The following is a 15,603-nucleotide window of genomic DNA, read 5'->3' as shown; positions in this document are numbered from 1 at the left end:
TGCCTCGGGGCCGGGGGTCCCGGACGTGGCCGGGGGTCCTGGGCAGCCCCAGCTTCCTGCTTTCCGATGCAGGGACATCCTCCTCCCAAAGCCTGTCCGCCTCCAGCTCGGGCCACAGGGCACTTGGTGCTGGAGGGGGGACACCGGCCTCTCAGTCTCAGTTTCCCCTTCCATATGACACAGGGTTGAGCTGAGGTCTCCTAGCCCTGCCCACCTATCCGGCCTCCTGATGAAGCCAGAGCCCCAGAGGACGAGGTTTTTGGGCATGAGGTACCTGTGGCCCCTGTGTGCCCTGAGGCGCCCCTTCCTGCCTCCCTCATTGCCCTCCTGCAGGCCGCTGGCTCCCCCTGCCAAGGCCCCCAGCCGGGAAAACACAGCGGGGGGGGGGGGGGAGGGGGCGGGTCCCAGGGAATCTCCCAGGAGATATCTGGCTCAGGGCGGGACCACCAAGCGGGCAGATGGGAGGGAAGGGAGCCGGCGGGAGGGCGGGGGCGGGGGCGGGGTATCGGGAGGCCGCCTCACCAGGACAGGCTGCTGCCATCAAACCTTTGGCATGGGGCCAGCACAAGCTAGCAGGCTGCAAACATGAAGGGAACTCGGAAAAGCAGCCGGACTTAAAGGGACACGGGGATCAGTGGTCTTTGTGCATTCCGTTGGAAGACAGAAGGGAAGAAATGACCCATTTCCAACAACAACAAAGAAACAAAATCCCCAAAGAAATGTAACCTTGTATGAGGAAAACTTAAATATACCTTAAACATACCAATGTGTCCCCCGAAAGCTCCTGTGTTGGAAACTTGGTCCCCAATACAGTGGTGTGGAGGTGGAGCCCTTGGGAGGTGACTCGGTCATGGGGGCTCCGCCCTGAGTGGATTCGGTCGAAGGGAGGGGCTTGGTTCCCAGCCGGGTGGGTCTCCTGGGCCCCCCACCGCTCGACCCCTGCACTGGAGACCCCACAGGCAAGAAAGGCCTGGCCGGAGACAGCCCTGCACCTCGCCGTCCCAGCCTCAGCACCGCAAGCAACAACTCTCTCTCTGTCAATTACCTAGTCTGGGGTGTTCAGTTACAGCCACAGAACACAGACTGAGACAGGCAGAATGCCACGTTCTGGGTAAGAAAACCATTTCATAAACAACTTTCCATAGCAAATTTATAAATTCAATGTAATCCTTATAAAAATGCCAGGATGCTTTTTCCCCTCGATCTAAATAAGCTAATTATAAAGTTCACATAAAAGAGAGCGGGAGAGAGAGACAGAGAGTGTGTGCACTCGAGAACGCAAGCAAGACATCGCCAGGAAAACCCTGCAAAACAGACAGATGGGGAGAAACCAGTCCTGCTACCCCCGAACCGCCCCGGGCGGCGCCAGGACGAAGGCTGACAGGCTGGCCCAGGACGCGGGTCCAGACACAGCCTCCACGCCTGGAGTCCGGCTGTGCCAAGGGCCCCACAGCAGCGAGGAAGAGGAGGCTTGTGAGCGAATGTTGAGACCACTGCTCACCACTCGGGAAAGACCGGAAGGGGTCTGTGCTCCACACCACACACCGAGGCAGATCCCAGACGGATCAAAGGCTAAACATAACAGAAACAAATACTAGAAAAAAATCAGTGAATCCCTTTGCAACTAGGGAATGGGCAAAATCTGCCTAAACGTGATTTAAAACCCATTAACAGTAAGAGACAAGATATATACCGGGAAAAAATGTTTGTAACATTGAATGTTTTCAGAAATTTTGGTAATTTGAGATACAAAGCAGAGCAGTGGGGGCCAGGGTTGGGGGCAGGGAAACGGGGTTACTGGGTCTGAGATTCCTTTCCGGGGCGTTGAAAGTAGATAGAGGGGGTGGTTGTACATTATAAATGTCCTAAATGCAGCCCGGCGTGGTGGCTCATGCCTGTAACCCCAGCACTTTGGGAGGCTGAGGTGGGATCGTTTGAGCTCAGGAGTTCCAGACCAGCCTGGGCAACATGGTGAAACCCATCTCCAAAAAAATTTTTTAAAAATTAGCCAGGCGTGATGGCTCTTGCGTGTAGTCCCAGCTACTCGGGAGGCTGCAGCAGGAGGATCACTTGAGCCCAGGAGTTCGAGGTTACAGTGAGCTGTGATTGCACCACTGCATTCCAGCCTGGGCAACAGAGTAAGACCCCATCTCTAAAAATTTATAGATAAATAAATGCCGCTAAATTGTAAACTTTAAGATGGTAGAAATGTTGAATTTTATGTGTATTTTACTCTAATAAAAAATTGTAACTTAAAATGAGGGATATTAGGATTAATATTCCTAATTCAAAAGAGCTTATGAGTTCTAAAAATCAAGAAGAGAATGATAAAAAATAAGAGAGATGTAAACCAAAACTACCCCAAGACTCCATTTCTGCCTACTAGATTGACCCCTGTCCAATCTGACACCAGACTCCACTACCCTGGGCCTCACGTGGCGCCGTGGCTGCGAATGCCCAGCTCCTTGGGGAAGGGACGGCTCCTTTCAGCAAGCAGCTGGCACGAACTCGTTGTCTCGGGAGGTCACCAGGCCATTCCTGAGGGACCCACCCCCACGACCTATACTGGGGATCACATTTCAACATCAGATCTGGAGGGGACAAACATTCAAACCATATCACATGTATCTTAACTTTTTATCTTCAATGGAAAAAGTATAAAAATAATAGCTAAAAAAAATCAAACTTCAATCAGTAGCCATTGTTAATGACGATTATTGTTATAACTATTCTTTTATCTTGTAATAAAGCAGATGTGGTAGTGAACCAAGATTTTTCAGTTTAAGAGTAAAAATAAGAAAATATACATTAAAAAACTCATAATCTTAAAATTTGAACTGAAAACATTAGTATGAACTCATTTTTTTTAGTAAAAAAATGTGTATATCCTATGCTAACGTAGTTAGGGGTGAAGAATCACGATGTCTGCAATACAACCAACCTCACATGTTTCAGTGAAAAAATAAAAATTGACAATTTTCTGGTTTTTGTCCATGGAAAGGCCTGGGAGCAGAGCAGCCCGCCGCGATGAGCGCGTCAGTGCCTGGTCTGTGGTCTCCGGTTCCCAATCCCCGCTAAAGACAGGCAGGCTCCGGAGAAGTGGGGAGCTCCAGCCCAGGGCAGGGGTGTCTGTGGTCGTGGCCCGGAGCCAGGGGCCCAGCCCAGGCTCCTGGACGGAAGGGCTGCCCTGGCCAAATGTGGGGTTCCCTGAGCACCGCGTGTCCGCCAAGGAAAAGCCAGCGCTTAGTCACATCACATCGAACACAGCCACTCTGTACCCACAGGTGCTGCATCTGTGGATTCAACCAACCACGAATTGAACATAGTTGAAAAATAAAAAATAACAATACAACAGTAAAAAATACAAATACGGAAACACAGTGTACCAACTATTGACACAGCACTTGTGTGGTATTAGGCATTCTGAATGGTCTAGAGACGGTGGGAAGCACCCGGGGAGGCCTGCAGTTCCAGCCACTCAGGAGGCTGAGGCGGCAGGATGGCTCCAGTCCAGGAGTTTGAGTCCAGCCTGGGCAGCACAGCAAGATCCCATCTCTACAGGAAGTACATGGGGGGGAAGTGTGGGTTCCAGGCAATCACTACACCGCTTTACATCAAGCACTTGAGCACCTGTGGATTTTGGTATCCGAGGGGGGTCCTGGAACCAACGCCCCATAGATACCGAGGGACGACTGTATACATAAAAGCGTTAAGTTCGTCATAGGAGCAGGAGGAAGAGAAGAGGGAGAGGTGGTGTGAGGAACTCTCAATCCTTTGGATGTCATGGGGGATGCCAGGACATTCTTACTCTAAAAATTGATGATTAAAGGGAAGAATTTAGCGTTTACTCGGGCCTTCTGGCAGGAATGTGCATCAGGGCAACCAAACCGCCTAACAGATGAATGAAAGTTCTGAGCGAGCTGCGGCCACCGAACACGGCAGTAACCGAAGGGTCAAAAGACCAGTGTTCTGCAGCCCTGGGGAGGTGCTGGCTCAGGCAAGGGAGGGGTCACCTCATGCAAGACGTGCAAGACCGTCGGGTGAAGGTTGGTAGGACGCTGGTGGTGAAGCGGCCGGGCTGCCGCCATCCGGGCCCATTATTCAGCACCAACAAAGCAAGAGCACCGGGCACGAGGCTCCAGCAGGAAGCACTGAGCAGGTCTCAGGGAGTGTTTCCAACCAGGGCTTCCCATCCAACCTCCAGACCACGGGGAAAGAGGGGACAGGACCACGGCACACATGACAAGGGGTGGCCATTGAATCCCGGCCGCGGACACCTGTAGGCCAAGTGACCAGCTTCACCAGCAAGTCAAGGGCACAGGAGAGGCAAAGGGGGACCCTGAGGATCGAAAGGATCCTACACGACATCACAACCACGTCCAGAGCAAGCAAAGCTCCGGTGAACCGGCTGTGCGAAGAAAACGTGGAGACGGGCCGGTGTCAGAGGACGTCATGAGTTCTTCCCAGGTTTGTTACACAGTGCCGTGGCCATGGCAGCCACGTCTGGTCTGTCGGCTCCCAGCCCCACCTCCTGTGCTCTGCCCTGGCGCTGCCCCCAGACGCCCCCCACAGGCCTGCAGGCAGACGCAGGGAGGGGACGGCTGCTCCCAGCATCATCCTGGCAGCAGAGCCGGCTCAGACCCCAGCCTCCGGGTGCCCTGGGCAGGCCCAGCGCCAGCTTCCACGTGCCCTTGGCCCCTGGGGTGCCAGCCCAGGCCCTTCTGCGCTGACCGTACCCCCCCACAGGGGCCAAGCACCAGCCTGGACTCTCCCCTGAGCTCTGAGGTCCTGGCAATGCCCTCTGGTGATACCTTCTGTCGCCAAGCCCTGGAGGCAGCGGCTGCAGCGGGTGTCAACCCCCAGCAGCTCGAGCACACCTCCTTTAACGCTCTGCTTCCCAACACCTGTGTGACAAACCCAATACCTGTGTGACAAACTGGCGAAGCTTCCGATATGGTGATGTGTTAAGAAAAAGAAAAAGGCTTTGTTTTGTTTTTGGATGCAGACCAAAGCATTCAGGGGCAAATGACATTATGTCTGGAACTTGCTTACACACACCCCAGCAGGAAAAGTGGGAGAGGAACAGAAGAAACAGGTGTGGGGAATGCCGCTGTGCCCGACGGTGGAGACTTTCATAGGGAAAAACCCGTAAAGCAAAAGGACTGTTTGCCGCGGAGCTACCAAATGAAACTCACATGACGATGTTAAGTCACAGCCAACCTCTCCTCTTGGGAATGTCCCTCGTCTGCAGGGCCGTGGGCTCCCGAGACTCTTAGCTCTTTACAGGGAATAAAATAACTGCAATCCTCTATCTTTTGTCTTCAACTTATTGTTGACTACTCTTCTAAAGATTTACAAATATTTCAGGTCTTTTCAAAACTGCATGGAGAGAAAGAGAGAAATACAGACAGAGCCATTCCTTCTTAATTTCTTATGGAAAAGACTTTGGAAAACAAATAATCAGCAGCACATGGAAAAAATGTACACTTTACACAAGTGATAATATCCAAAATCCTCAGCCATAAAAATAAAGGCCTTTTATTTGGTTTTCTATGCGATACAGGAACGTCGACGACACTCTCGGCCACCCCACCTCTGCTGCCGGGACCGTCTGCCGAGGAGCCAGCCCTTCCTGGGGGTCCAGAAGCTCTACTCTAGGTCACGGGGTCACCTTCTTGTAGGTGACGTGAAGATGCGGAGTCATTGGCTGTGTAGTGGTTGCCATGGAGACTGTCTGTTCAAGTTTGCCTTCAGAATTCAGCCTGAATTTTCGGGTAATCTGAGCAGGAGAATAAAACAAAACACCTTAGCTTCACCTTCAAAAGAGTCAACGAACGCCTGAGAGCCTGCCACGTGCCAAGCGCTCGTCACAGGCCTGTGAGCTGGGCAGTGTCCCTGCCGGCAGATGACGGACCCCAGCCCAGGGCCACCCGGGGGTATCGGGATCAAGGTGTCTGGCCCCTGGCCCCGAGCCTGAGCTGCTTCCCGAAGACCAGAAGGTGAACACGCGAATTGGCCTCATCTCGGTCTACTCAGAAGCCTGTCTGCTGTTCTGGTCTCCACAACTTATGCACCTGACCACACCAAGGCTGGGCTCCCAATGCCCTCCTCCCTGTCCCCTCCCCTGTCACTCTGCAGCTGGAACGACTCAAATGTGTGCTTGGAAATCTCAGCAACGGCACCTTCGGCACTTCCAGGTCATCAGAGCACAGCACAGTGGCTGCTTCCAAGATGGCAAGCCTGTGGCAACTACGCCTTGCGGCTGCGACACGCTCTTCCTCTGCTCCCCGACGATGCCAGGACCCACCAGCAGCCTGGCGCTGACGCCGTCAGACTTGAACCACGCCAGCCCCCGGCACCCCAGGGTCTCTGGCTTGCAGATCAGACTTTTATAGCTATTACAACTACCGCATACTATTAAATACATTTGTTTCAAGTGTGCATGAAACAGTCACCAAGTTAGATCATACACTAGGGCATAAAATAAGTCTGCAACATTTTTAACAGACTAAAATCTCAGAGAATATGTCTTCTGGACCTAACAAAATTGAATTAGAAATCAGTAGGAATAGAATATGTATGAAATTCTCAAATATTTGGAAAATAAGTAACACACCTCTAAATAACCCTGTTCAGAGATAAAAGAATAACTAGAGAAGTGAAAAAAATTTGAGCTAGGAGATAATAAAAGCACGGCACAGTATGTTAGTATTTGTGCTAAAGCAAGACTTAGAGGGAAATTTACAGCTGCAAATGGTGTAGTACAAAAGAAAAATGGGTTAAAAAAAATCAATGATGTAAGTTTCTACTTTAAGAAGACAAAAAAGGAGAGGAAATTAAATCCAGAATAATTAGAATAAAAAATAATATGATGCAAAAATCTTCCAACACATATTAGTCATATGTAAATCCAATAATACATAAAAAAAAGGTAACTCATGATCAAGTGGGGTTTATCCCAAGAATGCACAGTTGGTTCAACATTTGAAAACCGGTCACTGAAATTCATCGTAGTAAAAGAATAAAGGAGAATTACCCATTTATGATTTTTTTTTAACTAGCAAACATCATCTGACAAAGGGCATCCACACAGCCGGCGGTGGGAGGCCGAGAACAGGATCAACACCACGACCAGCGACCGCTTCACGGCCACGGGGACGCCAAGGCGCAAAGGCCACGCTCGGCTAGGCGTGGCACAGCGGCGCTCTCTCACGCCGGGGCTGGGGCGTACGCGGTGCAGCCTCCCTGGGGAGGCCTGTGCGTCCACACGGCTCAGTGTCCCACAGGGAAAGGAAAACGTGTCCACACAAGGACTTCACACAGACGCACACGGCGGGTCCATTCGCAACACCCAGGACTGGACACAGATCAAGCCAGCGTCCACCAACAGAGCGTGGACAGACGAGACTGTGACACGCTCACTTACCAGAGTGTCACCCAGCAGTAACCCAACACTGACGCCGTCGCAGCATGAACGGACCCCAGAGGCGTCCTGTGGAGTGAAAGAAACCTGACACGGATGAGTGTGTGTCCGACACGCCAACTAGCCGCGGTGGCAGCGCGGAAGTCCGCAGGGGCCGTCTGGGGAGCACAGGGACTCTTTTGGGGGTGATGAAATTGCTCTGTCTTGACTGGGGTGGTGTTAGAAGGCTGTATACACTTGTCCAAATGGATCAAGCCGTACACCTGAAGTGCATACATTTATAGTGTATAAATTATACCTCAATATGATCCATTTTTAAAAAGTAAAAAAAACTGGCTGGGCACGGTAGCTCACGCCTGTAATCCTAGCACTCTGAGAGGCTGAGGCAGGAGGATCCCTTGAGCCCAGGAGTTGGAGGCTGCAGTGAGCTACGGTGATGCCACTGCGCTCTAGCCAGGGCGAGGGAGCAAGACCCTGTCTCAAAAAGAAAAATAGTAAAAAAAAATTCTGTTAAGCCACAGTAATCAGACGGTGCAGTCCTGGCACAGGACTCGGCAAACAGACCCCTCGGAACCACAGCGACAGGCAGATGCAGGCCCCGGTGAGAGGCGGAGGGCGGGGGGCCCGTGGGCGAAGGGGGCAGGCAGGGCACCGGTCACTCGTGCGGAAAAGAAGAAAGTGACCACCTCGCACCACGCACAGACTCACCCCAGGTGGATCCATGACCTAAAGGACAGGTTTTGGGTTGAAGTGTAAAGCTTCCAAAAAAAACTTAGCATACATATTTTTTGACCTGTTAGCAGGGAAAGACTGCTTAACTAAGACATACGGGAAACAAACCCACAGAGCAAAAGACTGACCAAGTGAACCACATACAATTGAGGACGCCTGCACTTCTTATTGCCTTAGTTAAAAAAAGAGAAAGAACTTCTGTTCCTCGAAAACAATTTTTAAAAAGTGACAAGATACTCATAGTCTGAAGAAGCCATTTGCAACACACGTAACTAGCAAGGTGCTTTATCTGCAATATACAAAGGACCCCGTGTGTCCGTCAGAGAAACGCACGGGAGGAACCAGCCAACCCCCTGGACGGGCAACTGCTGGAGGATGAAGCAGGACGACGCTGTCACCGGCCACCAGGAGCACCAGGCTGGACCGGGCCCGGGCGCCACTCCCCAGAGGATGTGAGCGCGCGTTAGTGGGGGCGGGGGGGGGGCTCTAACCTCTCTGCAAAGCAGGGACAGCCGGCACATGTTCACGTCAGGGCCGCCGCGAGGCACGTGTGATTGGGACCGCGTGGGCTCCCGCGGTCATGAGGCACAGACGGCACGACCGCACTGAGGCGGCACAGGCCAGACAGGGCCTACTCACGCGAGCCGATTCCGACGTCCAGCCTCCTCTGGGGTCTGCAGCAGCTGCCCAGTCACCGCACAGGACGGACAAGCCGTCCCTGGGCTGGGCTGGCAGGGACCCTCTGGTCACTCGCAGACTCAACCAGGCCTGGCACACAGCTCACAAGGGCACTGCCACCCGCGGGGTCCACCACGCCCAGCACACACCCACACGTGACTCCCAGAGCGCCCCAGTGCCCAGGATACCTTGGAGCAGCTACAGGAAGGCCTCCCTCCCCCCGCCCACCCGCCTTCATGGGAGGCCCCAGCCCACACTGTTCCAGAATGAGCAGGAAACCGGGTGCTGTGCACTCCCGAGCAGACACTGCACCCCAGGCCGCTGACCGCAGCATCGCTCCTGACGACCCAAGACCAGGCACCCCCACCGCAGGCAGCAGAGGCTGCAGCACCCTGACCACCCATGACCAGACACCCCCACAGCAGGCAGCAGAGGCTGCAGCACCCTGACCACCCAAGACCAGGCACCCCCACAGCAGGCAGCAGAGGCTGCAGCACCCTGACCACCCAAGACCAGGCACCCCCACCGCAGGCAGCAGAGGCTGCAGCACCCTGACCACCCATGACCAGACACCCCCACCGCAGGCAGCAGAGGCTGCAGCACCCGGACCACCCATGACCAGGCACCCCCACCGCAGGCAGCAGAGGCTGCAGCACCCTGACCACCCATGACCAGACACCCCCACCGCAGGCAGCAGAGGCTGCAGCACCCGGACCACCCATGACCAGGCACCCCCACCGCAGGCAGCAGAGGCTGCAGCACCCTGACCACCCATGACCAGACACCCCCACAGCAGGCAGCAGAGGCTGCAGCACCCTGACCACCCATGACCAGGCACCCCCACAGCAGGCAGCAGAGGCTGCAGCACCCTGACCACCCAAGACCAGGCACCCCCACCGCAGGCAGCAGAGGCTGCAGCACCCTGACAACCCAAGACCAGGCACCCCCACAGCAGGCAGCAGAGGCTGCAGCACCCTGACCACCCAAGACCAGGCACCCCCACAGCAGGCAGCAGAGGCTGCAGCACCCTGACCACCCAAGACCAGGCACCCCCACCGCAGGCAGCAGAGGCTGCAGCACCCTGACCACCCATGACCAGACACCCCCACCGCAGGCAGCAGAGGCTGCAGCACCCGGACCACCCATGACCAGGCACCCCCACCGCAGGCAGCAGAGGCTGCAGCACCCTGACCACCCATGACCAGACACCCCCACCGCAGGCAGCAGAGGCTGCAGCACCCGGACCACCCATGACCAGGCACCCCCACCGCAGGCAGCAGAGGCTGCAGCACCCTGACCACCCATGACCAGACACCCCCACAGCAGGCAGCAGAGGCTGCAGCACCCTGACCACCCATGACCAGGCACCCCCACAGCAGGCAGCAGAGGCTGCAGCACCCTGACCACCCAAGACCAGACACCCCCACCGCAGGCAGCAGAGGCTGCAGCACCCTGACCACCCATGACCAGGCACCCCCACCGCAGGCAGCAGAGGCTGCAGCACCCTGACCACCCATGACCAGGCACCCCCACCGCAGGCAGCAGAGGCTGCAGCACCCTGACCACCCATGACCAGGCACCCCCACCGCAGGCAGCAGAGGCTGCAGCACCCTGACCACCCATGACCAGACACCCCCACCGCAGGCAGCAGAGGCTGCAGCACCCTGACCACCCATGACCAGACACCCCCACCGCAGGCAGCAGAGGCTGCAGCACCCTGACCACCCATGACCAGACACCCCCACCGCAGGCAGCAGAGGCTGCAGCACCCTGACCACCCATGACCAGACACCCCCACCGCAGGCAGCAGAGGCTGCAGCACCCGGACCACCCATGACCAGGCACCCCCACCGCAGGCAGCAGAGGCTGCAGCACCCTGACCACCCATGACCAGGCACCCCCACCGCAGGCAGCAGAGGCTGCAGCACCCTGACCACCCATGACCAGGCACCCCCACCGCAGGCAGCAGAGGCTGCAGCACCCTGACCACCCATGACCAGGCACCCCCACAGCAGGCAGCAGAGGCTGCAGCACCCTGACCACCCATGACCAGACACCCCCACCGCAGGCAGCAGAGGCTGCAGCACCCTGACCACCCATGACCAGACACCCCCACCGCAGGCAGCAGAGGCTGCAGCACCCTGACCACCCATGACCAGACACCCCCACCGCAGGCAGCAGAGGCTGCAGCACCCTGACCACCCATGACCAGACACCCCCACCGCAGGCAGCAGAGGCTGCAGCACCCTGACCACCCATGACCAGACACCCCCACCGCAGGCAGCAGAGGCTGCAGCACCCTGACCACCCATGACCAGACACCCCCACCGCAGGCAGCAGAGGCTGCAGCACCCTGACCACCCATGACCAGACACCCCCACCGCAGGCAGCAGAGGCTGCAGCACCCTGACCACCCATGACCAGGTACCCCCACCGCAGGCAGCAGAGGCTGCAGCACCCTGACCACCCATGACCAGGTACCCCCACCGCAGGCAGCAGAGGCTGCAGCACCCTGACCACCCATGACCAGGTACCCCCACAGCAGGCAGCAGAGGCTGCAGCACCGTGACCACCCATGACCAGGTACCCCCACAGCAGGCAGCAGGGGCTGCAGCACCCTGACGAGCCAAGACCAGGCACCCCCACCGCAGGCAGCAGAGGCTGCAGCACCCTGACCACCCAAGACCAGACACCCCCACCGCAGGCAGCAGAGGCTGCAGCACCCTGACCACCCAAGACCAGACACCCCCACCGCAGGCAGCAGCGCCCTGGCAACCAGGCCAACAAGACAGGTCTCGCTCACCCCACAGCCCACCCGGAGCTCTGGGGCGGAGACTCCAGGAAAGACGGCAGCTGACACCGCACTCGCTCTCCTCACCCCCGACCCCGCTGAGACGGCAGGAATGTTCCCCAATCCCAGATCCACAGGACGGAGGGGAGCGCAGACGATGACAGAACTCCAGGAACTGACCCAGATGGCTGAACCTCGAGGCGGCCGGGCAACTGCCGACCACTTCACAGCCTCGCCCGCCACAGCTCAGGAGTGGCTGTGACCGAAGGCTAAAAATGGCAGGTTTGCTGGAAAATGTGTTTAAGAGGCCGTTAGGTATTATTCTTACAGCCAACAAGTAGTGACAAGCAATTTGTCCATCAGTGATAAAGGGACAAACAAAATACAATGCATCTTTTTATTTGGGCATATAAAGGAAGGAAGGCACGATTCGCACTCCAACTTTGAACCTTGAAAACACGGTAATGCAAAGAAGCTGGACACAAAAGAGCACGTTTGATACAGCCCCAATCACGAAACGTCCAGAACTGGTCAATCCACCGAGAGTGGATCAGTGGCTGCCAGGGGCTGGGGGAGACGGGAGTTGGCGGTGACAGCTAGAGGGTACCAGGTTTCTTTTGAGGGTATGAAAAATGTTTTAAAATTGATTGTGGTGACATATGTACAACTCTGAATATACTAAAATCCACAGAATTGTACACTTTATTATTGCCTTTTTTTAATATTTGAGTCAGGGCCTTGCGCTATTGCCTGGGCTAGAGTGTAGTGGTGTAATCATGGCTTCGCCGCTCACTGCAACCTCAGACTTCCAGGTGATCCTCCTGCCTTGGCCTCCCAAAGTGCTGGGATTATAGGTGTGAGCCACAGCATCTGGCCATTTATATACTTTAGTTTATTTTTTGAGACAGAGTCTCGCTCTGTCACCCCAGCTAGAGTGCAGTGGCATCATCATGGCTCATAGCAACCTCAAATTCCTGGGCTCGAACAATCCTCCTGCCTCAGGCTCCTGAGCAGCGGGGACTACCGGTGTGCACTACCATGCCCAGCTAATTTTCTATTTTTTAGTAGAGATGGGGTCTCGCTCTTGCTCAGGCTGGTCTCAAACTCCTGGCCTCAAGCGATCCTCCCGCCTTGGCCTCCCAGAGGGCTGGGATTAGAGGAGTGAGCCACTGTGCCCAGTCCCATTTACATGCTTTAAATGAGTGGTTTGCGCAGTATGTGACTAATATCTTTAAAAAGCTATTAAAAACATACGAGACGTGCTGAGTGACAGATGCACAGAAAGCAAACATCATGGGACACAAACACGGCGCAGCAGCCACTCCCACGGCCTGTCTCCAGCTCTGTAACACGGTGGCTGTACCTCCCTCCCTCAGCAGAGGGTCCCTGGCACTCTGCTGGCCGGATGCCGAGAGCAGGAACAGAGAGGGCGCAGGGCAACGTGCACAGAAGAGATGCCCAGCCCTGCCTGGCAGCCAGGTGCCCCTCCGGCAGCAGAACGGAGCCTCCTCCTTTGCAGCCCACAGTGCAAAGGCTGAAAGAGACTCGCGAGAGGTTCACGTCCCTCCCCACACGCGGGGACCCTTGCAGGGGCAGAAGAGGGCCAGAAGCAGGCTGACTGCGCCCTCAAAAGGCCTGCTGGCGAGGGTGGCCCTGGGCTGGCCGCTGGGAACCGGGATTTCAGGGTATTCTCCCCACCCTAACGGATCTGGGGGTCCCCTTCGCCTAACTGTTGGTGCAAACTGTGGTTCACACCGGGCGCCTGCTCCTCTCCTGGAGTCTGGAACGTTCACACGCACCAGAGGGTGCTGCGTGACCGGCCCTCACAACAGCCTGGGCGCCAGGTCTCTGACGGCTCCCTGGCTAGCGGCGTTTCCACGCCCCACTCGCTGCTGGGGAGGCCCCTGCCCCGGGCGCCTCTCCCAGCGCTGACCGTTTCAGGTCCTTTCCCCGTGACAGTCAGTCCTGGGAGAGCTCTGCCCGACACCTGGCTCAGGGTGGTCTCAGGGATTCTGGACACGCCAGGCATCTAGAGAAAGCCTGTAAGAGGGAACGCGGAAATCAAAACAAACACACATAATACAGAAAAGCAACTTGGAAGGGACGGAGGACGTGGAGGAAGAAGGAAAGCCCCACATCGCTGTCCTCAGACAGGAGTGAGCAAGTGTCACATCCACGGACAGAAGGAAGCGAGGACGCCAAGACAAAGGACACAGCCGACAAAGGGAGCTCATGGAAATTAAAAGTTTAACAGCAAAAATAAAAAATTCAATACAATGTTGGGAGATAACAATGAGGAAATCTCTCAGAAAATATAGCTAAAAGACCAAGAGAGGGGAGAAAAAAGACAGTAAGATTAGAAAACGAAGGGACCCTTAGGGAGATGAGGCACGCAGAGGACAGGGACTCCGGGGACAGGCGGGAGGGTGGGGAGGTGGCCCTGGGACAGCAGCTGCAACCACAGCAGACAGGACGTGCTGGGGGGGCTTTACCCGGGGCGGAATTTGTGGTGAAGTCAGGGATTGTGTCCGAGTGCTACGCCGAGTCAGAAACCGGCAGGCAGCTTGGTGCTGAACCAAGGCTGAGTAGATGCAAACTAAGCAAACAGAAAGAGACAACCGTTAACTCCAGAACGGTATGCAGAAAAGGAAAAGCCCGTGCAGAGCCCGGTGACCTGGCTGTGAACCAGAGTAATCACTTGTAACAGGGACCCACAACCTTCCCACACAGGCTGCCTGGCGAGGACCGGGCAGGACCACGGGGACAGGCTCCTGGTGAGGACTGGGCAGGACCGCGGGGACAGGCTGCCTGGCGAGGACCGGGCAGGACCACGGGGACAGGCTGCCTGGCGAGGACCGGGCAGGACCACAGGGACAGGCTCCTGGCGAGGACAGGGCAGGACCGTGGGGACAGGCTGCCTGGCGAGGACGGGGCAGGACCACGGGGACAGGCTGCCTGGCGAGGACCGGGCAGGACCGCGGGGACAGGCTCCCCCTGAGGACGGGGCAGGACCACGGGGACAGGCTCCCCCCGAGGACGGGGCAGGACTGCGCGGACACGCTGCCTGGCGAGGACTGGGCAGGACCGCGGGGACAGGCTGCCTGGCGAGGACTGGACAGGACCACGGGGACAGGCTGCCTGGTGAAGACCGGGCAGGACCGCGGGGACAGGCTGCCTGGCGAGGACGGGGCAGGACCACGGGGACAGGCTGCCTGGCGAGGACCGGGCAGGACCGCGGGGACAGGCTGCCTGGCGAGGACCGGGCAGGACCACGGGGACAGGCTCCCCCCGAGGACAGGGCAGGACCACGGGGACAGGCTCCCCCCGAGGACGGGGCAGGACCGCGGGGACAGGCTGCCTGGCGAGGACTGGGCAGGACCGCGGGGACAGGCTGCCTGGCGAGGACGGGGCAGGACCACGGGGACAGGCTGCCTGGCGAGGACCGGGCAGGACCGCAGGGACAGGCTGCCTGGCGAGGACCAGGCAGGACCACGGGGACAGGCTCCCCCCGAGGACGGGGCAGGACCACGGGGACAGGCTCCCCCCGAGGACGGGGCAGGACCGCGGGGACAGGCTGCCTGGCGAGGACTGGGCAGGACCGCGGGGACAGGCTGTCTGGCGAAGACCGGGCAGGACCACGGGGACAGGCTCCCGGCGAGGACGGGGCAGGACTGCGGGGACAGCCAGTGGGTGTCTGGGGGTTGAGGGAGCCAAACCTCCCTCCGGCCCAGTGAGAAGCCGACTGACGGCGGCATGGAGAAGCAGCGACAAACACACGTCATTAGTACGTACGGAATGAAATACTAGAAGAATCAATGACAAGAGTTGAACCTGGTTACTTCTGAGGGCAGGAAGTGAAGGCAAGACGGGTGGGAGCTGCTGCCTGCACAGTATCACCCAAACTGGAAGACTGAGGAGGAAAAAGGGCCACAGAGAGCCTGAATAACAGGGTCAGGAAATCTGATTTTAATCAGGTGCA

The 15,603-nt window shown here is 56.9% G+C and overlaps 1 protein-coding gene across 1 annotated transcript in view; it reads right to left on the bottom strand.

Moving 5' to 3' along the window:
• Positions 1-5,522: 5,522 nt before the first annotated feature.
• The window catches only part of THAP4 (THAP domain containing 4), a 44,110-nt gene continuing 34,029 nt past the window's right edge, over positions 5,523-15,603 (bottom strand). The window contains exon 6 of the mRNA XM_045559526.1: positions 5,523-5,779. Within this exon, the coding sequence (XP_045415482.1) occupies positions 5,660-5,779 (120 nt within the window). The 3' untranslated portion in view covers positions 5,523-5,659. The remainder of the gene's footprint in view (positions 5,780-15,603) is intronic.

This window comes from Lemur catta, chromosome 8 (assembly GCF_020740605.2).
Source record: "Lemur catta isolate mLemCat1 chromosome 8, mLemCat1.pri, whole genome shotgun sequence".
Lineage (NCBI taxonomy): Eukaryota > Metazoa > Chordata > Mammalia > Primates > Lemuridae > Lemur > Lemur catta.
Note: the sequence above shows the minus strand (reverse complement) of the source record. Positions and strands in the feature narration are given on the sequence as shown.